General features: G+C 43.0%; 2 protein-coding genes across 6 annotated transcripts; one reads left to right on the plus strand and one right to left on the minus strand.

Moving 5' to 3' along the window:
* On the plus strand, positions 1–22,874 carry POLR3GL (RNA polymerase III subunit GL). Of its 4 annotated transcripts, none has more exons than XM_060413714.1 (9): positions 1–85; positions 6,188–6,343; positions 8,916–9,083; positions 9,424–9,553; positions 10,398–10,466; positions 10,788–10,844; positions 11,078–11,151; positions 11,281–11,394; positions 21,844–22,874. In XM_060413714.1, exons 2-9 carry the CDS (start codon positions 6,341–6,343, stop codon positions 22,009–22,011), a joined length of 783 nt encoding a protein of 260 aa, XP_060269697.1. In that variant the 5' UTR covers positions 1–85; positions 6,188–6,340; the 3' UTR covers positions 22,012–22,874. The 4 variants fall into 4 exon arrangements, with proteins under 4 accessions (XP_060269697.1, XP_012035438.1, XP_060269699.1 ...); XM_012180048.4 differs by lacking the exon at positions 21,844–22,874 and adding an exon at positions 11,967–13,846; XM_060413716.1 differs by lacking the exon at positions 6,188–6,343.
* TXNIP (thioredoxin interacting protein) lies at positions 22,727–26,902 on the minus strand. Of its 2 annotated transcripts, XM_004002420.5 has the most exons (8): positions 26,387–26,902; positions 25,823–25,895; positions 25,562–25,709; positions 25,251–25,353; positions 24,861–25,117; positions 24,600–24,756; positions 24,337–24,488; positions 22,727–24,205 (listed from the first exon to the last, which is right to left on the minus strand). In XM_004002420.5, exons 1-8 carry the CDS (start codon positions 26,634–26,636, stop codon positions 24,170–24,172), a joined length of 1,176 nt encoding a protein of 391 aa, XP_004002469.1. In that variant the 5' UTR covers positions 26,637–26,902; the 3' UTR covers positions 22,727–24,169. The 2 variants fall into 2 exon arrangements, with proteins under 2 accessions (XP_004002469.1, XP_060269694.1); XM_060413711.1 differs by having other exon boundaries at positions 22,727–24,488.
* Between the last annotated feature and the right edge of the window lie 133 nt (positions 26,903–27,035).

Consider the following 27,035-nt stretch of genomic DNA (forward strand, 5'->3'; position numbering starts at 1 on the left):
GGACCTAGAACGCCACCAGCTAGAGGAAGACAAGCAAATTTCAAGTTGGCTGCGGCGTGTTTTCCGCGTGGGGGAGGGGCAGCAGGTAAGGCCCCCGACTTGGTGGCTCTGACCTGGTTCCATCCCGCACCTCCCGAACTACTTCACCAGGGACCAGCTGCTAGCTAGAGAGACAACGCTTTCCGGCAGCCTGTTGGATCTGCCCCCTTCTAGTTCCGCACCCTCTCCCTGTGGGCTCCCTTTGCTGTGTTGATTATACACTGGAGCACTGTAGTTTTCCTTCGCGCAGAGGGGAGATATATTAAAGAAGAAAGTGGAAGACTCTCTGGTACCTCTGACTCTTTACTGTGAACCAGCTTCCCCTAAATCTATTAGTACTAAGAGCTTGACAGACTCCCGTTGTCTATCAAAACTCTGATGAAATATTACTTCCTACCTGTAGCTTTCCTGGACCAATTTTTTTTTTTTTCTTCAGGATTAATTGTTCCTCAGTCTGATGATAGCATTTTATGTGTACTTTTACTGGAGCCTTAGTGCCCTCTCCCTCTTTAATGTTTCAATATAAAGTTTTATAGGGCAAGTTCTAGTATTTAATACAATACAATGTATTATGTATTAAATGCACAGTGCCCAGGAAAAGTTAATTGGATGGAATTGATTGGAAAGGAAGAATTTAAACTTCTGATGTAATTAGGGAGCAATTAATAAAACACGAAGTAAAATACAATACAGTATATCATTATGACCTCTTAAGTTGGTGGTTCATAATGTAATTGGTCCCAAAGTCCAGAGAAGGGAGAAAGCTAATAGGACTGGGATGGTGAAGGGAGCCTTTAGGAATCACAAGGTCTCAAGTTTGGAAAAGACCTTAGGAGTCATGTATTCATTCTTTCAGCAAATATTTATTGAGCATCTACTATATGTCAGACATAATGCTGGAGAATGGGGATCATAGTTAATCCTTTACTTTAGATATGCATCCTTCCTCTGATAAACCATATTTAGTAAATTATTATCCAGCTTCTGTTTAAACTTTTTAGTAAGAGAACTTCCTATCTCACTTTGCTGTTCAATCAATATCCAACAAATACAACAAGAAATATATGGCTCAACAAAATGTATTCCACATTTTCACTGTAAAAGAGACAGAACTGTCCTAATGGTAACATTCTTAAAGATAAAGAAAATCTTCTCTTTGTTTTCTGTTTATAGAAGTAATATACATTTATCCTAGAAAACCATAAAATGTCTATTACATCATGACAATGAATCCCTTCAATTTATTTCCTGCGTGTATACATATGTATATATATATATGTGTGTGTGTGTGTGTATTACACACATAGGGCCATACAACAAATACAACCTTTTATCATGCTTTCTCCACTTTATATCATATTGTGAACATTTTTCTGCCTTTAAATATTATTTGAAATTTTTATTATGTATACATAATAGTCTAACATAGATATTTGATTTTTTTTTAGCCGTTCATCTTTTTAAAAATAAAGCCCACTTATTGAAGTTGGTCATTAGGTCTTTTTTTGTTGTTTAAGATTTATTTATTTATTGGCTGTGATGGGCCTTTGTTGCTTCAAGTAGACTTTCTCTAGTTGTGTCTAGTTATGGCAAGTGGGGGCTACTCTTTGTTGCGGTGTGTGGGCTTCTCATTGCAGTGGCTTCTTTTGTTGAGGAGCACAGGATCTAAGCGCATGGCTTTCAGAAGTTGCAATGCCTGGGCTCGGTAGTTGTGGCAGATGGGCTTAGTTGCTCCATGGCATGTGGGATCTTAAGGACCAGGGACTGAACCAGTGTCCCTTGTGTTGCAAGGCAGATTCTTAACCACTGGACCACTGAGGAAGCCGCCGCTGCTGCTGCTGCTGCTGCTGCTGCTGCTGCTGCTGCTGCTGCTGCTGCTGCTGCTGCTGCTGCTGCTGCTGCTGCTGCTGCTGTTGTTGCTTCTGCTAAGTCGCTTCAGTCATGTCTGACCCTGTGCGACCCCATAGACAGCAGCCCACCAGGCTCCTCTGTCCACGGGATTCTCCAGGCAGGAATACTGGAGTAGGTTGCCATTTCCTTCTCCAGTGAGAAAGCCCCAACCATTCATTTTTTGTTGGACTATTTAGGTTATTTCAGAATTTGTGCTACTATGGATAGCTCTTTGATAAACATGCTTTTATATCTCTGACTATGTATCTGATGATTTCTCTCTTTTTTTTGACATATAATTTTATTATTTACTTATTAAAATTTTTTTAAAAAAACTTTACAATATTGTATTGGTTTTGCCATACATCAACATGAATCCGCCATGGGTGTACATGTGTTCCCCATCCTGAACCCCCTCCCTGATGATTTCTTTGGATAAGTTTTAAAAGTGGGATTACTGGATTAAGGATATTAACTTTTAAAAGGCTGTAGATCCAAAGAGTCAAATTGCTCACCCAAAATATTGTATTTATAATTCTTCCAGTGAGGTATGAGAGTGTCCACTTCAAAAAAATTCATGGAAGCCTGATTTTTAAATCTTTGCCAATTTTATAGATTAAAAAATAGTTTGATTAACCATTCTTTTGTTAATTGCCTATTCATGTTCTTTGCATATTTATTCTATTGGGATTTTTCTTCATTTCCATGAGTTCTAATATAATAAGAGTGTTAAATCTTTGTCTTATTTATTACAAATATAGCAAATTCTAAATGTTAGAGGGCTCCAAGCCTCAGTCCCTGGATCTCTTCTTTTCTCTCTTCACATCCACTCCTTTAGGAATCTCTCCTAGTCTCATGACTTGAACCATCTGTATACTGAGACCTCCATTACAATGCAAGCTCCTTTTAAACTCCATGCGTGCAGCAGTTTTTGTCCATTTTGTTCACTGCTACGTCTCTAGCATTTGGAACAGTGCCTGACACTGAATAAGAACTGAGTAAATATTCGTTGAATGAATTAAGATGGTTTTTATTATTATTTCCATTTTACAGATAAGGAAACATCAACCCTCCCTATTATTCACTCTTGTACTCCCCTTCCCCCACAAACAACAGGATCTCACATATATTATACTCATTCCCAACTGTGCCGAACTGTGTAATGTAGTAGAAGTTACTAAGAAGCAGTTTTCAAAAAAAAGAAAAATACAGAAAAGCAATAACATCAAATTTAAGAAAGGCTTTTTAGTAACTTCTACCATATTAAAACAGTTATGGCACAGTTGGGAATGAGTATAATATATGTGGGATGTTGTTTGTGGGGGAAGGAGAATGTGTGATGTTTATGGAGGGGTAGTTTGGGACCAGATTATAGGAAACCTTGAACATCTTCAAGAATCACAATCACTTCATCATAATCTTACATAGAAGAGCCTTGTAGATTCCTAAGCTGAGTAGGGTACAGATGGGTGGTTTACAGTTTCCTAACCACCAGTTTAATGCTTTAATTAAAGTTTTGTCTTCTTTTTACCCCACATTTCTTGAGGGTCACTTGGTCAGTATGTGGAAATGGAGTTAGATTTGTCTCACCTCAAAGCTCATGGCCTTTTCTTAACACCTCACTGCTTTGCAGCAAAACAGCTCCTGTCTCCACTGATAGAACTGTATCTATCAGATGCAGGAATACCTAAGCCGGCTAGTTAAGAGTGTTTTCCCTTGAAAGGGCCTGAAAACACAATGGCAAATTCTTGCTCCCTCTCTCACATCTATAAGACAGGATCTCTTACCTAATGTGTTCTTTAAATCAGATCACAGTTTAATCTGTTAACTAACAGCTGTTTTTTGTTTATTTATTACTTCTTATTGGACTTTACAATGTGTTAGTTTCTGCTGCACAGCAAAGTCAATCAGCTGTATGTATACATATATCCTCTCTTTTTTAGATTTCCTTCCCATTTAGATCACCATAGAGCATTGAGTAAAGTTCCCTGTGCTGTACAGTAGGTTCTCATTAGTTCTCTATTGTATACATAGTATCAACAGTGTATATATGTTGATCCCAGTCTCCCAATTCATCCCACCCACCCTCTTACCCCTTGGTATCTATGTTTGTTTTCTATGTCTGTCTCTATTTTTGCTTTGCAAATAAGATCATCTACACCATTTTTCTAGATTGCACATATATGTGTTAATGTATGATATTGATTTTTCTCTTTCTGACTTACTTCACTCCATATGGCAGTCTCTAGGTCCATCCAAGTCTCTGCAGATGGCAGAATTTCATTACTTTTATGCCTGAGTAATATTCCATTGTATTGTATTGTATGTATCACACCGTCTCTATCTGTTTATCTGTCAATGTACATTTAGGTTGCCTCCATATCATGGCTATCGAAGAAAGTGCTGCAGTGAACATTGGGGTGCATGTATCTTTTTGAATTATGGTTTTCTCCAAGTATGCACCTAGGAGTGAGATTTCTGGGTCATATGGTAGTTCTAATTTTAGTTTTTAAAGGAATCTTCATGCTGTTCCCCATATTGTCTGTACCAGTTTACATTCCCACCAACAGTGTAGGAGGGTTCCCTTTTCTCCGCACCCTCTCCAGCATTTATTGTTTGTAGACTTTTTGATGATGGCCATTCTGACTAATATGAGGTGGTACCTCATTAACAGCTGTCTTTTCCTCACATTTTTCATGGCAGTTAGACTTGAAGCTTTCCAGATTTCTTAAGCAAGCATTTCCCTACCCTCTCCTTCCTGCTACATATTGTTAATCTCATCTACTATTCAGTTCTATATTTTTAATTTTCTAATGAATATTTTCCTCTTATTATAAAAGTAATACCTTTTTGGTACAGAGGAAAAACAATGCTTAAAATGTATATTACCAAAAAATCTCCAAAACCCATCACCTTAAATTAACCAATGTTAATTCTTGTTGTATACCCTTTAAGAAAAACTTTTCTGTAAAGCAGTTAATCCTTCAATTAAAAATAAATTAATTTTTTGAAAAAGAACAACTTTTTTACTTATATGTATGGGTGTGTATAAGTCTGACAAAATAGATTACCTTGAATATATTTTAAAATCTTTTTTTCCCTGACTAATCTTTTGTGGAGTGCATTTTGTTGAGTCATATATTTCTTGTTTTATTTTTTTGATTTTGATTAAAGAACAAATATCCCAAAATGGAATGACTTGTAAAGTGAGATAAAAAGATTTGCTAAAAAGTTTAAATTGAAGCTGGATAACAGCTTACTAGATATGGTTTATCAAAGGAAAGCTGAATGTCTAAAGTAAAGGATTCACCATGATCTCCATTGTCTAGCATTATGTCTGGCTTATAGTGGTAGTGGTTGTGGTTTAGTTGCTAAATCGTGTCTGACTCTTGCGACCCCATGGACTGTAGCCTGCCAGGCTCCTCTGTCTATGGGATTCTCCAGGCAAGAATACTGTAGTGGGTTACCATTGCCTTCTCCAGGGGATCTTCCTGACCCGGGAATCAAACCTGGGTCTCCTGCATTGTAGGCAAATTCTTTACCAACTGAGCTACAAGTTACAGTAGATTACAGTAGATGCTCAATAAATATTTGTTGAAAGAAAGAAAGGAAACGATTTCTAAGGTCTGATCCAAACTTGGGACCTTGTGATTCCTAAAGCCTCCCCTCACCATCCTAGTCCTCTTAGCTTCCTCTCTTCTCTGGACTGTGGGAACAATTTTATTATGAACCACTAATTTGAGAGGTCATGATTATGTATTATATTGTCTCTTATTGTTCCGTAACTAACATGTTATTAGTATGTACGCTTATATGATGTGATGAAAATGTCGCTTTATCTTATTGATCATCCTCCTCCGAATCCACAACCCCAGTCTAATCAAGAGAAAAACCTCAGAAAAATTCCAATAGAGGAACATCCTATAATATATTTGACCAGTAATCTTTAATAAAATTGTCAGGGTAATGAAAACCAAGGAAGGTCAGAGAACTGTGAATTTTGAATTGATACTCATGTTTCTTTCTTTATTAATAGATTTTATTTCTTAAAACACTTTGAGATTTACAGAAAAACTGAGCAGGTAGTACAAAAAGTTTCCATACACCCTGGCACCAGTTTCCCCTATTATTAACATAATATATTAATATGGTATATTTGTTATAATTAATGAATAAATATTGATACATTGTAATTATGTAAAGTCTATGCTTGATTTGGTGTTCCTTAGTTTTACCTAAGGCTCTTTTTCTGTTCCAGGATCCTGTCCAGGATACCACAGTACAATTAGTTATCATGGCCTTATTATGTCTATATATATAGACACTTATAATGCACAAAACTGTATATATAATACAGAAGTGGAATTGAAAGGATGCATATGCAGATGTTCGTAATGATTATTACTACATCATGGTTAGTAGATATTTTTCTTTATACCTCATTTGTATCTTTTCAAGTTTGCTGCTGCTGCTGCTAAGTCGCTTCAGTCATGTCCGACTCTGTGTGACCCCATAGACGGCCTCCTGCCAGGCTCCTCTGTCCCTGGGATTCTCTAGGCAAGAACACTAGAGTGGGTTGCCATTTCCTCCTCCAATGCATGAAAGTGAAGTCGTTCAGTCGTGTCCGACTCCTAGCGACCCCATGGACTGCAGCCTACCAGGCTCCTCCGTCCATGGGACTTTCCAGGCAAGAGTACTGGAGTGGGGTGCCATTTTTCTCTGCCTACAGTGTGGGAGACCTGGGTTCAGTCCCTGGGTTGGAAAGATCTCCTGGAGAAGGAAATGGCAACCCACTCCAGTATTCTTGCCTGGAAAATCCCATGGACGGAGAAGCCTGGTAGGCTACAGTCCATGGGGTCACAAAGGGTCAGACACAACTGAGCGACTTTACTTACTGTTACTTCTGTAATTAGAAAACAAAAGGAATTTTTTTTTTTTTTTAAGAATGCTACCACTAGGACAGCTCTCTTTTACAATGGAAGTGTGAACTTTTCTTGTTTTTGATGACCCTGACAGTTTTGAAGAGTACTGGTCATGTATATCATAAGATGCTTCTCCATTGGAATGTATCTGCTTTTTTCCTCCTGTTTATAGACTGGGGTATCAGTTTCGGGGAGGAAGATATCACATCTGCTAGTGGTAAAGGATCTGCCTGCCAATGCAGGAGACGCTAGGGACACAGGTTCAATCTCTGGGTCGGGAAGATCCTCTAGAGAACGAATGGCAACCCATTCCGGTATTCTTGCCTGGAAAATTCCATGGCCAGAGGAGCCTGGTGAACTACAGTCCAAGGGGCCACAAAGAGTTGGACATGACTGAGCACACAAGGGTACATACTAATGATATGATTTAAAGTTGTTCATGTTGACTTTGGTCACCTGACTGAAGTAATGCTTGTCCAATTTCTATACCATAAAGTTACCACCCCCCCCACACCTTTCCAAAATTGATTTGGACAAAATTCCCTATGCACAGGCCATACTTAAGCAGTGAGGAATTACACTTTCCCCTTTTAGGGTATAATCCCTGGTGGTTCAGATGGTAAAGCATCTCCCTGCAATGCAGGAGACTTAGGTTTGATCACTGGGTTGGGAAGATCCCCTGGAGAAGGGAATGGCAACCTACTCCAGTATTCTTGCCTGGAGAATTCCACGGACAGAGGAGCCTGGTGGGCTACAGTTCACGAGATTTTAGAGTCAGGCACAACTACACAACTAACACTTTCTTTCTACATGATTTCTTTAGAATTCTGCACGTGGGATTTTTTTTCTCTCCCATGTATTAATTTGTTCAAATGTTTATATCAGTATAGTCTCTTTATATTTATCTTATACTTTGATATTGCATTCCAATGCTGCTTTATTTTGTGGTTCAACTTATTCAGACTTTGGCCATTGGGAGCTCTTTCATTTGCCTCTTATGTACCTTTGACAGAGCCCCATCAATGTGTGTGTTGTTTTTTTGAGCACTTTCTTACTTTCTGGCACTACAAGATACTTCAATCTCATCTTGTGTATTTCCTGCCCCATTGGAGAAGCTGCATTTCTCCAAGAAGCCCTGGTTCCTTTTGCTGGAGAGTGGTATGAGAAGCCAAGATCTGGGTGCTAGGTATCTTCCCTGCTATGACATATAATTTCTTTCAAATTTCTTTTTCATTTGATGACTTTCTTTATTCCCCATCCTATCTTGCCTGGTTTTTCAAAAATGATGTTAAGAGACAGAGTTCAGTTACAGTAGCAGGAAGAACTTTCAATTCATCACTGTTGATCACATGGAAGGGCTGCCTTGGGGGAAAATGGACACCATCTCTTTAGGAAAATGCCACCAGAAGCTGAGTGACTGACAGTTTACAGAAGGTAGTACTGTACTGGGAGGATTATTGAGCCAGAAGACTCCACATGTCTTTCCAGTTCTAAGATTCTGTGTTTCCAAGTGGTGTTTAAAAAGATCTGTTTGAGTGTAATATTTCTTCTCACACAGCCCCCCACCCCACCCCCAACCAATTGACAGTGAGACTGATGACTCATTTCTGTTCCCTCACAGTGTCTGGCACACTACCTTTTTCATGGTAGATGCTTAATAAATGTTTTGCTGAAATGCATTGCATTAGATTGAATTGGGGCCTAGTTAGGTTTGGAAAGTGAGGGAGAGAAAGAATTCAAAAATCATATGTAGATATGCAGCTGATGATAAACATCCAGTTAACTTGGGAACATAGGGAAATTTTATCCAAGTGTCTAGTCACTTTCCTCCTTGTGCTTCAGTTACACCAGTTACACCATGTTGCAGTTATCTGTCCTGTTGGGACCATGTCTCATCCTTATTTATATTTTCAGAAATACTTTGCCTGGCACCATGCCTTCTCAAAATTCATTGAATTAAACTGGCTTTTCAGGTCTCTGGGAGAAATGATTTGAGTGTCTTGTACCTCCCTGGTTTCCTGTCCATTCTACTGTACTTTTTCTCTTTGTTTTTGTCTTTATCAGGTTTTTCCCATTGGATGTCTGAATCCCCAGGCCCCCTCCATCATGGCCAGCCGGGGTGGGGGCCGGGGTTGTGGCCGGGGCCAGTTGACCTTCAACGTGGAGGCTGTGGGCATTGGGAAGGGGGATGCTTTGCCCCCACCCACCCTGCAGCCTTCTCCGCTCTTCCCTGTGAGTGTCTACCCCCCTTTCCCAAGACTCCCTTATGCCCTTGACTGACTGTATGTGATCCTGGATTCCTCCTGGGTCATCAAAATCATCCTCATCTGGCCCCTCCCTGTCTCTGTACTTGCAACTTACATGGGATGTTTTCCAGACTAGGAAGTGTCTGCCCTTACTTTTTATACCCTCTGCTCCCCAGCTTTCAAAATGCTGTGTTGCTCCCAGCATTTGCCTTTGGTCCCCTGCTCAGTGGGAGCATTGGGTAGAAGTGTGGGGAGAGGAGAGGCCCTCCTAGATTTATACTCCAGCATTTTTTTCTCTGAACTGACCATTGCCTCTGCCTTCTTAGCCCTTGGAGTTCCGCCCAGTGCCTCTGCCCTCAGGAGAGGAAGGGGAATATGTCCTGGCCCTGAAGCAGGAGCTTCGAGGGGCCATGCGACAGCTCCCCTACTTCATCCGGCCTGCTGTCCCCAAGAGAGGTCAGTTGAATGTTCTGAGTGCCTTTCATGAGTAGTGCCCTGTACTTAGCACCACTGGGGCCCCAGAGAGGTCAGAAGAGACACAGAAAGCTCACTGGCTAGCTGGGGAGATCATAGTAATTACCCCTGCATTTGAAATGCATTATGGTATCCATGGTTTGTTTTGAGTTTCACAATAATCTTAGACAGTAAGAGCTTAAGTATTAAGGTTCCCATTTTACAGATATACATGGGGAGGTGTATTAAAAATTTTTAACAATCTGGATATTACAGGCACTAACCAGTCAGAAGGAGTTGAGAAGGGGTCTCTGAGAAGCCCTGCAAATTAAAATATTAGCCCTTTGGTTTGTGGCTCATGGAGAGGTCATGAAGCCAGGAGGAACTGGAGAAGGGGGCATACTAGGGAGGCCTGGGATAGTGGGTAGTTACCAGTTGGTGTGGAAGTATAGTATTTCAGTGTATTGACAACTGGTACTTTCCTCCTAAAGCTCTAGAAGCTGAAGTTCAGACAGTTAAAAGACTTGCCCAAGTTAGTCCCGTGAACAAGGAGTAGAGGGAAGACAGAAACCCTATTTTCTTGCTCTAGTATGCTTTCCACTGTAACACACTCCCAGTCAATATAGCCATGCCTTGGGGTTAAGAGAGATAGCAAAAACATTGCAATTTGGGGTGGTGAAAAGACAGGTTAAAAGAGTATTGAAGGTCTTCACTGAAGCTGCCCTCCCTGGGCTCTAGGTTTGGGGTGAGGAAGACAATTTCTGAGTTTTGAGAGGGCTAGACCCTCAGGAAGAACCCGAGGGTTCTGATAGGATAAAACTTTGACCCTTGACCTCTGATCCCTCAGATGTGGAGCGTTACTCAGACAAATATCAGATGTCAGGGCCGATTGACAATGCCATCGATTGGAACCCTGGTAGGTGATGGGCCCTTTCACTGACTTCTTTTCTTTCAAATGCTTGAGCCACCACCCTATCCACCCTCCTCTGTCCCCAACCTCCACCCTATTCAGAAGACTTACATGTGCTCCAGCGTATTCACAGACTCTATCTAAAAACCTGGTAAATGTCCCCTACTCCTCTGGAGGTATCCAAACCATAGTTCTGTTCCAAGCAACTTTGACCCAAACTTTTCCTTCCTCGCCCTTACCTTGATCCTTATCTCCTTTAAAAGAGTCACCATTCATAGCAGACCCCAGGCAGAGTCTGGCTGATTTTTACATTCCTGCTGTTTCTAGATTGGCGACGTCTGCCCCGGGAGCTAAAGATCCGAGTGCGGAAGCTACAGAAGGAACGTGAGTGTATCTGGAAAAGGAGGGAAAGTCGAGATTTCCTTCATCAACTGGAGGGCCAAGGCTGCGGGTGGTCTTGCCTGCTCTCCGATGCCTACCTACCCCATCTACCCAGTATGGCTGCTGGGTGCTCTGGTGGCCACGGGAGGGCAGCAAAGTGACATGGTCTATGCAAGAGGTGACAGCCAAGAAGGAAGCTTGCTCTCTCATGGTTCACCTTGTGATCCTCTCACCAGGGACCACCATTATACTCCCCAAGAGACCCCCTAAGACCACAGAAGATAAGGAGGAAACAATACAGAAACTAGAGGTAAGGATGAAGTATGAGTAGAGGCCATCTGGGCCCCAGATTCATTCCTCTGCTTTGGCCCATGGGTGCCTCAGTTCTCCCCGTTCTGTGAGCTGAGTCTGGTTTATCTTCTTTTCATCCTCACATAAGACTCTGGAGAAGAAGGAGGAAGAAGTGACTTCAGAGGAAGATGAGGAGAAAGAAGAAGAAGAAGAGAAGGAAGAGGAAGAAGAAGAGGAATATGATGAAGAAGAACATGAAGAGGTAAAGGGAACCACCTTTCATTCTCAGACCGCCGTCTTTTCCACTCATAAGCTCTAGGGATCTCAACTCTGTCGACCAGGGATGTTCTCCTCAGAGGGCTGGAGGGCCAAAGGAGATACTGCCCACAAAGGATAGTACCCGCCGCTTTATCTGTCCTTTCAGTTCAGTTCAGTTCAGTCGCTCAGTTGTGTCTGACTCTTTGCGACCCCATGAATCACAGAACGCCAGGCCTCCCTGTCCATCACCAACTCCCGGAGTTCACTCAGACTCACGTCCATCGAGTCAGTGATGCCATCCAGCCATCTCGTCCTCTGTTGTCCCCTTCTCCTCCTGTCCCCAATCCCTCCCAGCATCAGTCTTTTCCAATGAGTCAACTCTTCGCATGAGGTGGCCGAAGTACTGGAGTTTCAACTTTAAGCTCTTCTTAAAAGTGAACGATAGCTTGCAGGGACCTCCCAAGCCTGGAGTGCTGTGATTGGGAGGAGAGGAAACTGGTACCTAGGGAGAAAGGAGAACGCTGAAAGCATGCCTGACCTAACCTTTCTTCCTCCCTTCCTTTTTTTCTCTTTCAGGAAACTGATTACATCATGTCATATTTTGACAATGGGGAGGACTTTGGGGGTGACAGTGATGACAATATGGATGAGGCTATATACTGAAGACAGGCTCTAAACAATACCCTGGACCTTCATATCTTTCTTGATTTAGGACACAGAGACTAACTGGCCCCTATTATTTGGTTTTGTGGACAAGCAAATCCTTTGCTTAGAATCCAGCTAACCTGTTTGGTCCCTGGAGACAGAAATGGAGAGTGACAGTAGATAGCTCTCTTTTCTGCACTTACCCTCCCTCTCTCCTGTGGTGTGGTATCTCCTCTGATATCTTGGGGAAAAGGGCAAAGGACCAGTGTCTTAGTTGTATGAAAGGAAAAAAGGAGGGTCAAAACGAGGACTGGAATTGTTAGAGCTGAGGTAGCTGTACACATGCCCCTACTATTTTTTATAGTTCTTTCTGGGTGTGAGCAGTTAAGAGGAATAAGGGCAGTTTTACAGTTTCAATAAAATGTTTTTATCTGTCTCTCTGTCCAGGGTGAGGCCTAGTTGGGAGAGGGCTGGAGGAATGAAGGGGATGCCTAGTAAACCTTTCTTCTCTCCTTACCTGTTGAGAGTCCAGTGTAACACACTGGGCACTACAGCCTTCCTGTTCTTTGCCCCTTCCCTTCTACCCCCATGGTGGAACACCTAGTCCCAACATAGCTCTGCCAAGGAACATTCGGAACTCATCTGCAGGGCAACACGGAGTGAGCTGTAAACAGCCCATGCCCTGAAGACCAGCTGGTTTCTGAGCTTCTGGTCCTCAGGCAATGCGGACGTGATTGTCTCTGTTCACATGTGTTCATGGGACACAGGCTCTCACGTTCCCACACTTGACCTTGATCTTGTCCTTGTTTACAAGGAATGATTACAGCTATTTTTGTGGAGTCAAGAAAACCAGGTGTGGGGAGGGAGGAGGTGCTGATTGTTCTTTAGCGCACTCACTCACCCTCTTCCAGACCCTGGGAACCCCACTTTGAAGGGTGTGTTGTGAAGACGGAGCTTACTTAATATCTTATTCTCCACTTGCAGAAGCTGCTGTGTGGCTGAGTTGCAGTTTCTCTTCTGTGGAATTTAGTTAGCCTTTCTCTCACTCACTTGGTGTGGAGGGGGATGGGGTAGGCAGTACTGCTTTACAGGAAGTAAGGAGGGTGCGGAGGAAGGGAGTGACTTAGGGACACTCAGCTCTAGGAGGTGCTTTTTCGCCCACACAGTCCTCCCGTTGGGTGAGGTCACTTCCCTAGGCTCTGATTGGCTTCTGAGGAAGCCTTAGACGTACTGATTGGTTCCAGCCACTTGACATGCAACAGTCACGGGCGAGCTGCGTGTCCAGAATAGGGACTGGATAAGGAGATAGGCACAGAGCTGTGGATGCTGTCATAGCGACCTTACTAAACATTTGAAAGCCATAAAGATGGGAGGCGGGAGAAACTTCAAGAAAGTCCCCAGCCATATTTAGGCAGGCAGATTGAATTCCCTGCGGCATCAAGTGATAGAGACTGGCAATCTACTCTTAGATATTTTTGACCCCATTGTAAAGAAGGAACAGGGGCTGTGACTCCATTGAGGGAAAGCACCTTAAAAGCCAGGTTTGGGTGTGGTAGTAAGTGTTAGGTAGTAAGTGTGATAGGAAGAAGCAGCCACGAGAACAGAGAAGGAAACTGAAATAGAACATTCCAGAGTTATTGAGCAATTTGTGATGATTGGTGTGTTTCCTTTTCTAATTCTCTGAGGTATTGTGTGACTGTGTTGGAGGGAGGGGCTAAGGGACCTGTCTCAGGGGTTTTCCATAGACATACACAATGATTGTGGCTAGGAAGAAATCAGCAAGAAACAAAAATAAAAGACCCTGAAGAAAATCTCCTTTTGCCTAACTCACTTGCATATACACACACACCAGACCTTATCTGGTTAACTAGATCTGTGTCTTTGTAGGGGGCACAGCTGGCCTCCTAAATCCCACCTAATACCAGCATGTGTACTTTCAAAAGAGTGGGAACAAAGAAGAATTCTAGATGAGAGACTGAACACACACCTCCGTCTGCCTCTATACACGTACATCCTTTTCCCATGAAATAGGGGAAAGGATAAAGATTAGAGTGGCCTCTGGGGAATCTGCTCTACTGCCTCAAAGACCAAGTGTCAAGAGAGATCAGTCCATTCTTGGACTCTTTCCTATCTGGCCTCCTGTCCTTCCTGGCAGGTGACCTTGCTGAACAAAGCCAGAGACAAGGGACCCAGCAGCTTCCCCAGATTCCGGAACGGTTCCAGGAATGAGCTAGACTGTTTCCATTGACCTTTCCCCTACTTTCCATAGACCCTGTTGGACAGGCTGAAGCTGAAGCCTAAGGCTCAGTACATGGCATGGGGGGCTGCTAGTCCTCTGGAGGACCATCTGAAGGGGCTGAAGTCAAGACACAGCTTACAAACACTTAGAGAGGCCTCACACTGTTCTTGCTCAGCCCTGTATTACGTGTTTGCCTGTGTTGAACAGATTGTTCCCATGCCCATGATCTAGGCCGCACTGGTCCCAGGCAGGGTAGATTCTTGGGCAAGAATAGTATCCTTCCCTACCCTATGTGCCATAGCCTATTGTTCCCCTCCCATCTTGGGCCAGAAGCTTGAGATTGGGGTCTGCAGGTTTAGGCTCAGGGACTCAGGTGATTTGAAGGAGTGCTGAATGGGAGATGCAACATGCAGTTTAGAAGATACGGAGTGGAAACTGAAGAAAATTAGAGGCTCAAATATTGGATGCCCAGAACACCCATGATTTGGTGAGGAAAGGACACATATTTTCCTCAATTCATTTTTTAAAGATTTTTTTTAATATGGACCATTTTTTAAAAGTCTTTGTTGAATTTGTTACAATATAGCTTCTGTTTTATTTTTTGGCCACCAGGCATCTGAGATCTTAGCTCCCCAACCAGGGATCAAGCCCAGCAACCACCCCCACCTTGGAAGGAGAAGTCTTAACCACTGGCCCGCCAGGGAAGTCCCCTCAATTCATTTTTATTGCTGTTGAACTTTGAAAGGAAGGAAGGGTGGCTTGTAGGTGTAGGCTAGTTTAAGAACTAAGCCAAGGGGGAAAGCTGCCATTTCAGCTGGGCAAAGCACTGATTTGTGGTCCTAGTTTCACCATTTCATAGCTTTGTGCCCTTGGGGAAGTCGGTTGCCATTTCCTTCTCCACATATTCAGTCTACGAGTCTCAAATTCTTCATGTATTAGAATTTAGACATCCACAAGGAATCTTTCAAGTTGTTGTTGATCCGCTGCAAGTATCCAAATAAATGTTCCTGAGAACAAAGGTGAAGATGGGTCCAACTTTTGCTGAACTCATTCCATCCGCTGGGTTTCCCCACCTCATTTTCAGCTGGACATGCTTAAGATACCTCAGGCATCTAGCAGTCCTTTCCACGAAACTGCTTCAGCCCAAATAGCCGGAGGATCAGTAATTCCATTAACTAGCAAGGAAGAAGAGTTCAAGGTCACAACCAGCAAGCCTGGACTCAAGGAGACTCCTAGGGAATTTCTGACTGATGAGGAAGGGGCCTATGGGGCAGGTCTCCTCTATCCCCCTCAAGTAGCATGTCTGGCCAGAGGATAAAGAGGAGAAATGAGCTAAACAGAAATAGCTCGCTTAGCTAATCCGGCCAGAACAGTGGTGACCTCTTCTTCACTGACCTTTCCCCTACTGAGACTTACTTTTTCCCCAAGATCATTTGGGACTAGAAAGCTGGAAATAAGAAGCTCTAGTTTCTTAGAATCACCTCAAAAAGGGCTTTGCCTTATCCCCAACAGGACTTAATTTGCCATTTTGTATTCTGGAGGGAAAGGAGGTTCCCTCTGCAACTCTAATGGGAGTCAGTGGAAAGAGGGTGATCCAACCCTAACTGTAGGACATGAGAGGCTACGTGTGAGCAGCCTGGGCACCAAGACTTTTGGGAAAGGAATCCAGGGATTCCTCAATCCAGTCCTGACCAATGCAGGGGGTGGTGTGCCCCAGTGACCTCTGATTCTGGGACTGTTCTCCATTCTCAAACTTCTCCTCCTGGGAGTCTCAGTTGTGGACTAGGAGTTCCCAAAACTTGAACCCCTGCCTCTCCTTGAATCTTCTCCACCCTGTAATTCCATTTCCCTTAATATAAAATGGACAAGGAGAAATATCCAAATTGTGTCTCTACCAGTCTCTGTTGCAGTCAGGGTAGCATTAATAGTGGACTTCCTTGGTGGCTCAGAAGTACAGAATCTGACTGCTAACATGGGAGACGTGGGTTCAGTCCCTGGGTCTAGAAGATCCCCTGGAGAAGGAAATGGCAAGCCACTCCAGTGTTCTTACATGGAGAATCCCATGGACAGGGGAGCCTAGCGGGCTACAGTCCATGGGTTCGCAAAGAGTTGGACACGACTTAATGACTAAACCACAACCACAACAGCATTAATAGTGCTAGAATAGGAGGGAGGTTAGACCTGTCTTTACCACCAAAGAAGTGGAGGAAACAAACTAAGCTGAGTCAGGGACACAGATCTGGGGTATTTCCTATCTTGGAGAGAATAGATGACATCCCATGTGGACGGGGAAAGGAGTCCCAGTGCTCATCCTCCTTATATTCTTCTGTGGCCAGAGAAACAGCCATTCCAGAGAAGAAATTCCTACCTCTCAGGAGGTCAAGTTAACTCTTTGCCTCATTTTTTCTTGGGCAGGGGTGGGGTAAGAGGATGTGAAACAAAGATGGGCTCAGTGAGAGAAAGGACAAATGCTGACCAGTCCTTTTCTCAGCCCTCCACTTCCTGTCTGCAAGCCTCTTCCTTGGCCCCTGGACAATGTTTCCTGTCCGACCACACTTGGCTGGTCTTGGCCCCTCACCTCTCCCATGCTTGGCCCCTGCTTTGACACTAGGTTTTCACCCTGAGCCACCACTCTACACCTGTCCAGAGGTATCAGGGATGTCTACAAACTTCTCAGGAGCTGGGCTGGGCTAGGTCAGGAGGGGTGGCTAAGAGCCAGAAAGCAACTTGTCCCTCCAACTCATTGTCTTTCAGATTCCTTTCCTTTTCTGACTCTCTAGCCACGTCTTTATTTCCGTGTCTCTTTTTGCCTCATGTCTTTAGCATCGTGCTACTGCAATTAGTTTACCAACGGGTGATATGGTGAATATATTTGGAGCCACAGACTACACATGGCACATCTTCCAGAATGTCAATTTTACTTTTAAGATTTGGTGGGGGAAGGTACACTATTCTTATACTAAAATGACACAAATATGCCATTTAAATCAAAACTTGTAGTTTTTAAACATAAAACAGGTACTTCAAAGACATATCTGGCTTGGGACAGGTTACTTTGGATGGTTCTGGAACCCTGGGGGGGAAATTCAGTCTCTGTAATCTTGGAGGTCCTTCAGAGGAAATACTAGAGAAGCCCTACTTAGACCAGAGGTAACAACCTAAGACAAACCTTAACACCAGATGGGTATAAAGAAGTGAAGCAGGTGAGTGGAATGCAATAGGGGATGGCGAGAACTGGTAAATATGATTCTGCCTAACTTTTTTAGCTCCAGCGGGTTGATGCCATCAAGGAATGTGGTCTCAGTGTTACCAAAGATGGTTACTTTTTAAGGGGAGCTAGACAATAGATTTTACTGACATCTGATTGTTTAATGTTTGTGCTGTGCTTGGTTGCTCAGTCGTGTCCCATCTGTTTGCAACCCCATGAACTGTAGCCCACCAGGCTCCTCTGTCCATTGGGATTCTCCAGGGAAGAATACTGGAGTGAGTTGCCATGCCCTCCTCCAGGGTGTTTAATGTTTACAACTAATTCAAATATTGATTTTTTTTTTCAAATATTGATATTTAAGAAGAAACTATAGAAATGTCTAAATGCTTACAAGCTGATTCCACCTATGGGCCCATGGTTTGCTGCCTCTGACCTCTACCAACATTTCTTCTACTTTCCAAAGGTATGTGTGGCCCAAACCTGGCCTTCCAAGACCTCCAATTCTGTTCCCAAGAGCTGGGGGCAGTAAGGTTTATGAGGCTGCAAGAGAGAATGGAGCTCTCCTACAGGACAGCTCAGGAAGTAGAACTAAGGAGAAGCCTTTGGGTACCCAGTGGCAGGCAACATTTTCTCCAGCAAAAGCAAAGGAGCCATTGGTCACCACCCAACCACCTTTCCCCTGATCTTCAGGGATATGGAGCTTAAAACATACTGGGATCTGAAACAGAAATCAAAGATTCCTCAGAGCTGGAAGGTGAGGCAAGCATGAAAGATGAAACAGAGAGAGAAATGGGAGAACAGGAGACAAAGGAAGGAAGGAAACTGAGCCTGGATAGGCGAAGGAGGAAGTTGGAATATAGACAGGTGGACTGGAGAGGGAGGGGCTTTAGCCACAGAACCATACAAGGGAAACACAGTTCTCACAGTCCTGAACCCCACCTCTCCTCCTAGCAACTAAATCCTTCCACTGTCCATCTATCCAAGAGGTTAAAAATATCTGAGCTGGGTACCCAGCCAGACATTTCCAAGAACCTGTTTACTGACTGTTTGATTGACTTGGAGAGGTGGTCAGCAGCTCCATCACTCAACAAGGAATAAGAATGGACCCTGAGTGACATCTCAGGACTCAAAGCCTGTGGGTTTCACAGTTACATCCCCATGTTCTTCCTCTCCTCTTCCTTCTCCCATCACTCTATTACCTGAAGATGACCAACCAATTGGTAGTCAGAAAAACCCCAGCCTTCAGAACCTGTCCATTCTTTTCTCCTTACATAACAGGCTCCCTAGGGGACACAACAGGGTCACACCAAGGGAAGGGTCAAGACAAGACAGGAATAGCCTAAATTGGCTAAATTGGGCTTCATCAGTGGAGCTCACCACCACTGGTTTTTGTGCTACTCAGTCATGCATTTACCTTAGGGAAATAAATGAAATGCAATGCCTTCAAATGAGGAGTCTGAGAGTTCTTTGTAGGGTCACATTATATGTCCATCACTCCCTCTTTCTCTGCTGATCACTTCAAATGGTGGGAATCTTTCCCCTGAAATTGTGTACTGAAAAGTTTGTTGTTGTTTAGTTACTGAGTCCTGTCCGACTCTGGCAGTCCCATAGTACTGAAAAGTTGAGAGCTCAATTAACTAATTTCTAGAAGGTGGAGTAACAGAGTTACTCCAGAGGCCTGTGAAGCACGCAGGAGTATGAAAGAACTATACCATGAGGGTGTGCAGAGGGCCTGTCCTGGCCCAGTGGTTGAGAGTCCCAATAATGGGCCACCTTTCTCCCACCACCAAATTAACTAAGGTGGAGTCAGCTTCTGTACCCTGACCTCTTCTCAGACTCTTTTGTTCCCCTAACACAGGAAGGGAATTCAGAGGAATAAAGAGAGAATGGTGTTATTTATGACAGTTCAGAGGAAGACAGTTCTGGGGACATGCCTGGGACTGAGCTAATCAAGGTGGTGGTGGAGAATATGCCTTCGCAATATCTTAGATAATGAGCACTTGTTTCTAGACTTTACGGGTAGTACAGTGGATAGGAATCCACCTGCCAATGCAGGGGACACAGGTTCAATCTCTGGTGCAGGAAGACTCCACATCTTCCTTAGGGCAACTAAGCCCATTTGCCACAACCACTGAACCCTAACTCTAGAGCCCACAAGCTGAAACTATGGAAGCCGGTGCGCCTAAAGCTCATGCTCTGCAACATGAGAAGCCACCACAATGAGAAGCCTGTGTGCCAGAACTAGAGAGTAGGCCCTGCTCTCTGCAATTAGAGAAAGCCCATGGAAGAATGAAGACCTAGCACAGCAAAATAAATATTTAAAATTTTAAAAAAGCACTTGTTTGCCATTGTTGAAACACTTCCCATAGATTTTTAAAATCCTTACAGCAATCTTCTAAGGTAGATACTGTTATTATTTTCCATTTTACAGATAAACTGTAGCACAGGTTAAACAAATTGCAAGGTCATACAGTTTGTTAAGTGGTAGAAGTAGGATTTGAATTTAGATAGCTTGACTCCAGGGTACATGTGCTTAATTACCACACTATACTATTTCTCCTTAAATAAGAAGGCTAGTCTTGAACTTTTTCTAGGCTATAGACTCACCTATTCCAGGACCGCAGCCCTGGATCTGTAGCTATCTCTGAGAGGGAGTTTTTCAGCTTAGGAAATGGAGATGGATGTAGGGACAGAACAGAAACTGAGACAAAAGTTGCTTTGTTTTTTTTTCCACTCCAGAACTACTGAGTTCAGGATGCTTGAGACAAGGGCTGGGCTACTGGAGGGTCAGCAAAACATTTTCCTTATCCATCTTATGCATTCTGTCACCTAGAGATAGTCCATGGAAGGAATTCTAGGAAAAGGTCTATATAGTAGTGAAAAAACTGGGCAAAAGTCACTTCTTCAGCCCACTTCATAACCTTTAGCTCTTGTGTGATTTTTTTATTGACCAGGTGCTTGGTCAGATCTCCATACTTTTCCCTCCCAAATTATATCTTTGTTTTTTTCCAGTGTGTTCAGAGTTATCAAGATGGTCCAGGATCCTGATTGTAGAAGTATCAGTTCTTTTCTTATTAATTTTACTTTCTCTATTTTCTCTCTTTAGTTTTCTGTCTTCTTTTAAATCTTCCAATACCAGATTAGACCTAATGAATAAATGATACTAAGAACTGGATCTCCTTTAATGGGTGTATATGTAGGTTATAGTTCCTTAAAAATTAATAGACATAAGAGAAGAGTATGGGAAAGGAAGACCCAAAATATCCACCCACTTAAATGGAGAAACAGCTGGGCTAGGACCCAAGGAAGACTACTTAAGTGAGCCCATATGCAGATGTCCTGAGGTGAAGTAGGAGTTGTGTATCAAAGTCAAAAGGAAGTCCAGTAGAGACTTTTGTGCTTTAAGGGAGGGATGTATTTCCTCTGGGTGAAGAGCTATAGCTGGTTCCTTCCTTCCTCAGATTTTTCTGTGCCAGTTACTAGTCACATAGAGCTAACTAAATTTAAAACAAACAAAAATAAAAATTCAGTTTGTCAGTAAAAGCAGCCACACATTTCAGAGCACTTGTCACGTGTGAATAGTGCCTATTGTATTAGTGCAAATGTACCACCTTTCCATCATTACAGAAGTTCTGTTGGACTGTGCTGGATTTGAGCTATTATGCTATCAGGAGAGGGTGCATATGTTCTGGCCCTTCAAGGCTCAAGTCTCTATCAGACCTTGGCTGTAAGTTATCTACCCTCTCCATCCCCTTGTATCACACTCCAGTAGCCAGGCTGTGTACACAACCAGAGTTGTGTGCTCCATGGTCTCCCCTTCTCTTTGTCCTGCCCTCTGGCCAGCTCTTGTCCTTGCCCCACCCCTCCAGTCCCTGGAAAACAAGCTCCAGAAAAATTTTCCATCAACTTTGACCTGGTTTCAAATCTGGCCACAGATTTGAAAGAGGGAGGAGGCTCTAAATTCGTGAACAGGTAAGAAATGGAGGAGGCAAAGGTGAGAGTGAAGGTGACAGTCACCATGGCAACAGAGCTAGAACCTGATGCCTTGATAAAGAAAAAACAGGAGGCGCAAAACAACTACTGAGAATGAAAGCTAGACACAAAGACAACTGCAAAAGAATCTTTTCAATCTCACTTTCTGTTCAATTTACATTGATTTTATGAACGCTGTTGGCTCAGACGGTAAAGAATCTGCCTGCAATGCAGAGCCCAGGTTCAATCCCTGGGTCCGGAAGGGCTACCCACTCCAATATTCTTGCCTGGAGAATTCGAGAGAGAGGACCCTGGTGGGCTACAACCCATGGGGTCATAAAGAGTCAGACACAACTGAACTAACACTTTCATTTTTAATGAACTTTTAGGAGTCTGAAGTTGGGAATTACTACGTGGAGATCCACAGAAAAGCCAACACCCCTCTCCCAATAAAGGCTAAGACTAAATTTGTCTGCAGAAGTTTAAATGAAACAGAAATCAGAAAGTATGTTAACTTCTGCCATCTCAGGGTTTATCAATGTAAGTCACTCCTTTAGGAATAATAATCATTTCAATTAGAGGTGGAGTTGTGGTATCAATCTGTTGTTATTACTCTACAAAGAAGTAACAGGAACTGTAAACCATACCCTAACGAGGAAGGTGGATTTGAATGTTCAGCAAACATTTACTGAGTTATGATCATGTGCCTGAATAGGAATTGTTCTAGGAGCTGCAGAGATTTAAAAAAAAATGGTAGCTGTCTTCAAAAAAGTTGATATTCATTAACTGTAAAAATCCTTTAGTCCTGTTTTGTCTTCCTACATATAAACCACATTTTTACTGGCAAGAAACTATGATGAAACCAAAATAAGAAATAAAAGTACCATAACACTTTCCTCCCAAATGCCCTTACAAAATTCATTTCTCTGTATTTTAGGAGCTCATTAAACAAATAAACAAACAAAAAAAGCCTTATATACTCCAAAGCTGAAGAAATTTAGTAATGATTAACTAAAGATGTAGAAAACCAGATCAGACCACCAGAAGACCCCACTATTCACTGAAGTTCTTCAGTGAATCGGACAAAAGACAATGTAGCTCAAATTCCTTCCCTCCTCACCCCCATTCTGACCATAGTCCTTAGGATCAATAAGAAATGGTTTCTCTATAGGGTTTTCAACAATCTGAGTTGTGAAGTAAGGGGGAAAGCTCCTTTAGGCACATTTTCTTTCTAATAACTTCAATATTATCTTACAGACAAGAAGAGAAACATTTTTTTGCCATTAAAAAACTTTTTATTTTCTTTTTTTTTTTTTTTACAAAGAATACCCCCACCTGGGGTGAAAAATATATCTGGTTAAGTACAAAATATAGTTTTTCTCATACAAAAAGATATACAATTAAAAAACAAAAAATGAAACCACCTTCAGCCCACATACTTTTTCAGAAAAGGGTAGATAGAGCTCAGAGCTCTGACACAGGACAGTGAACAAAGTGCTAAGGCGGAGAGTGACTGACCAAGTGCTAGAGGCTGCAGTGAGACAGGGGCTGTCAACAACCCTGTCTCCTAACACTGGGCAGGAAGTGAGCCCTTGGGGCTTCTGTGAAGATCTGCCTTCTGGTTTCTCATGGCAACATCTGGATGCTCTCATCACAGTGCTGGGGCATTTTATCTAGGGTTCCTCCTTGGGTTTGGAGAAGTCACAGTGGGCAAGGCTGATAGCAGCAACCCTTCTCATGTGATCAGTGTCAGAAATGCAGAATTCTGTACACTGGGACAAAGTCTCAAAAGCAGGAACACTTTTTTTTTTCCCTGTCATTGTGCTTACCCCTAGAGACATAGTAGACCAGTTTTAGCTTACATCTGAGAAAGGAAAAAACCCCAAATTTGACACAAACTAAAGTGCTAAGGACATTGCCTCAGAATCAATTCCAAGGAGTCACACGAGAAAAGAAAAAAACATTCTCCCACATAAAAATGTTTGCCAACAGGAGAACACAGTGCAACAAGCTCTAAAAATGGCTTTTAAGACCTCTGGTGGGGCACAGTTACTACTGCTTTATGACTGATTAAAACTACTTTCTAAACAATGAAACTTAAAGCTCCTCCCCTTTAATTCACATGGGAAGCTTGCTCCAGAGTCCAAACCCAATCAATTCTGGAGGGCTTTTCTTTTTCTGTAAGTGTACAAACAGTGGGGAACAATGATTTTAAGAATATCCTTTTCCCAAAGTTTTGGCCATGACCATTTTTTCTTTTCACTAACTTAGTTTGCTAAATTGGCTCTCCTCCACATGGCAGAGGTTCAAGATCTATTGTTATAACAGTATCTCTATTATATAATCCCCTCAATTTTACCGTGGGAACACCATTCCAGGATGCCATTTCTACCCCTTACTCAAAACTACTGAAAATGCCTCAATTTTCGAAGAGATTCAAGAAAATGGGATGGGCCTTAGTTTTTTTTCTAATGTGTTTTTAAACCCATCTAGCAAAAAACTCTGTATCACATCATCTCGCTGGCTGAGGACGAATATGCACCCTTTAAGGCCCAGGAGATTGCCTGCTGATCACCTCCTACACTGGAGAGTCAGAGGCTGGGGTGGACCTGTACCCCACTGTGGAGACTGTTGAGTCTCTAAAAAAATCAAAGAGTCCAGGAAGAGAGATGAAAAGAAACAGGTAGGTATAACTGCTTCTTTTCTTCCACATGCTCACTGCACATTGTTGTTCAGGATGCAGGGATCAACCTGGGAGGAAGAAAAGAAAGAGTATTTTAGTTTGGGTAAGAAAAAACACAACAATCCAGTCTGGCAATCCCAAGAAATTAACTTCCTATAAAAGGCTTAGGACAAATGTAGTGGTAAATGACAATTCTCACCTCAGAGTAAGTAGGTGGTGGCATGAACCTGAACTCAGGAGCATACATAAAAATAGGGCTGTCTTGAGAACCATCTGTGTCATCTAGCAGAGGAGTAGTGGGGCTCTCCAACCGGTGATCTTCAGCAATGCTATCCATATAGCAAGGAGGAGCTAGAGAGAGAAAGCATGGAGATAAGAAGCCCAGCCAAGAAAAGCCTAACCACAATTTTACAAACCCACCCAGGCCAGAGGGAAAAAAATGAGATCAGGTGTCTGGCTCACCTTCTGGGGTATCTGGGATGTTCAGGTCTACCCAACTCATCTCGGAGCTGGTTTGGCTGGCCATGCTGGACGTCCGGCTGCTGAGGCCTGACCTGCTGCCAATAACCAGGGGCAGGTCAAGAATGACTTTCTTGGAGCCAGGGACGCTAACGTAGATCTAGAAAGGAAGACATCAGTTTGTTAGGCTAGAAATCTGGAGAAACACCACTATCGTTTAGACCAATGAACAATTTCTTTCTCCAACCCCATCCACCCACTCACCAGTAAGGAGTATTCAACTCGCAGGATATTGCAGCCCAAGATAGAAGGCCTGATCTTCTGCACTCGAAGGCTCTTGCCACGCCATGATGCACAGGTTCCGGAGATAATATGATTGCCTCTGACTGATGATAACTTCTGCGTCAGCACCTTGGTCTGGCCATTGGCAAGATAAGTGTGGCGGGCCACAATGGCAGCTTTGGGGATCACAATGCGGGAACACGTATTCTCAAAATCAGCATGGATGTTAATCTCATCACCTGGCAATGAGAAAGATGAAAACTGATGCTCAGTGCAATCCATGACTTTTAATCTGTCCCTGCCTCCTGCCCTTACTCCCAAACCCACAGTTCCTGTTTTAAGGGTCTCTCATTTTCTGCACTAGATTTTTACCTTCACAGAATCCTTTTCTGTCAATTCGTGCAGAGACAGACACCCGCCCATCAGGTATGAACATGCAGGAAACTTTCTTCTCCTTTTTAGCTGACACAGGTTCCTATATAGAATGAAGTGGAAAAAGACGTTTTGAGAATTTCTAGAGATCCTTTCTCTGCTTCTCTTTCCACTGCTTAAAGTAGGTAGTTTTCTCTCCCACCTTGATGACTTAAGGACTTGATTCCCTGACGGGCTTCACTTTAATGCCCTAAAAACCTAACTACTTATCTCTGAAACCCAGAAGAAGAGACTTTTAAAATGAATCTCACCAGTAAATCAGGAGTATTGACATCCACTAGATCCATCACTTCAAAGTTTTTCTTTGTCTCTTGAGTTGGCTGGCTGGGACGATCAAGAAAAGCCTTCACCCAATAGTCCACACACCCATATTTTCCTTTGAAAGATGTTCCCAGAGGCCTTTATCAAGAAAAAGGAAACAATTTTAAAATGCTCTCCAAGAAGAGTAACTGATCAAAAGAGGGAAAGATTTTTACAGACAGATAAGATCACAGATGCATTTAGTTACCTACCCCTGAGGAAGCTCAAAGCCGAACTTGTATTCATATTTGTTTCCAGGTCTCATGATCACCATCTCATTCTCACCTGAAGGAAGAGAAAAAGGAGAAGCTTCTAGGTTTCTTGTTATACTTAAAATGCCTCTATGCAATAAGGAATTCTTGGGCAGCGTGCAAGAGTAATGCAGAACCCCTTATGTTCTTAAATGAGATTCTGATGCATTCGCTGAGCAAAAAGTTGCAAAGCCCTGCAGTGCTGAAAGACTCAACCTATCATCATCTCAAACAAGAAGCAAGCAAAGAACAAGCAATTTATTAAGACATAAAAACCTTTCAATAGCTATGTCAACATCCCTCAGAATCACCCACAGAACACAGCACCCTGAGAAGTTGCACAAATCACCCTTTTTTGGGGGTGGGGGTAGGGGTTAGCAAGTTAAAGCTAAAAAAGATAAAGAAGCCACACAAAATTCAAACCCCACAACCCGAGCAATTTAGGATCTACAGTGTGGGCTTTATCCGTATCAATTCTCTTCTTGAATCCGCTCTCACCCTCCAGCAAACAGTTGGGTCACTTACCAGCTGGTTGGTCGTCCAGGAGAAGCGTGTCTTCGTAGCGTAAGTAGTCCAACGTCTGCTTGCACTGCTGGGATCCCTGCATCCACAGGACTTTGGCCACTCCGCAAGCCAGGATCCTGACAGCTTTGACTCGAGTGACTTCACACACTTCCACTATCACCCGGCCAGCCACCTTCTCCCCACTGCCGTACACCTTTTCGGGGTCGTTAAAAACTACCTCGAAAGACTTGATCTTCTTGAACATCACCATGTTGGGCTGGGTCTGCTTAAGAGTTAAAAATGAGGACAAAACAAAACTCTCAATCAAAGGACCTTTTGCTGTAAGTTAAAACTTTTTCACTTTTCAGTTCTCTACTGAATTTTCGAAAACACGTCCACCCAAAAATGTAAGCCGCGAGTTGTATCAAGAGATTGCAAAAGAAAAATAAGCTCTTTCTTTCTAACAGCTGGAGGACAGCTCCGGATCTCGGCGGGAAGGCTTAACGCGTTCCACCTCAGAAAACGAAACGATAGTTTGCAACTGAGAGCCGGAAACTGGTTTATATAGTAGCCCGGCAGGCAGGTCCACGCGAACGCTGGCCTGGAGGCTCGTGCTCCCCTCGTGCACAGCTCTCCCATTGGCTGCCCGCTCCTTGTTTACCAGGAGCCC

This window comes from Ovis aries, chromosome 1 (genome assembly GCF_016772045.2).
Source record: "Ovis aries strain OAR_USU_Benz2616 breed Rambouillet chromosome 1, ARS-UI_Ramb_v3.0, whole genome shotgun sequence".
Classification (NCBI taxonomy): Eukaryota; Metazoa; Chordata; class Mammalia; order Artiodactyla; family Bovidae; genus Ovis; species Ovis aries.

Bases quoted from the DNA above. Each gene is read 5' to 3' on its own strand.
- POLR3GL (XM_060413714.1), top strand. The intron at 10,467-10,787 runs GTAGGTGATGGG...TGCTGTTTCTAG, and splicing joins TGCCATCGATTGGAACCCTG to ATTGGCGACGTCTGCCCCGG. The intron at 11,395-21,843 runs GTAAAGGGAACC...ATGAACTTTTAG, and splicing joins ATGAAGAAGAACATGAAGAG to GAGTCTGAAGTTGGGAATTA.
- TXNIP (XM_060413711.1), bottom strand. From the start codon at position 26,636: ATGGTGATGTTCAAGAAGATCAAGTCTTTCGAGGTAGTTTTTAACGAC. The intron at 25,710-25,822 runs GTAGGTAACTAA...TTCTTGATAAAG, and splicing joins GGCTTTGAGCTTCCTCAGGG to GCCTCTGGGAACATCTTTCA. The intron at 25,118-25,250 runs GTAAAAATCTAG...TCTCATTGCCAG, and splicing joins CAGAAAAGGATTCTGTGAAG to GTGATGAGATTAACATCCAT.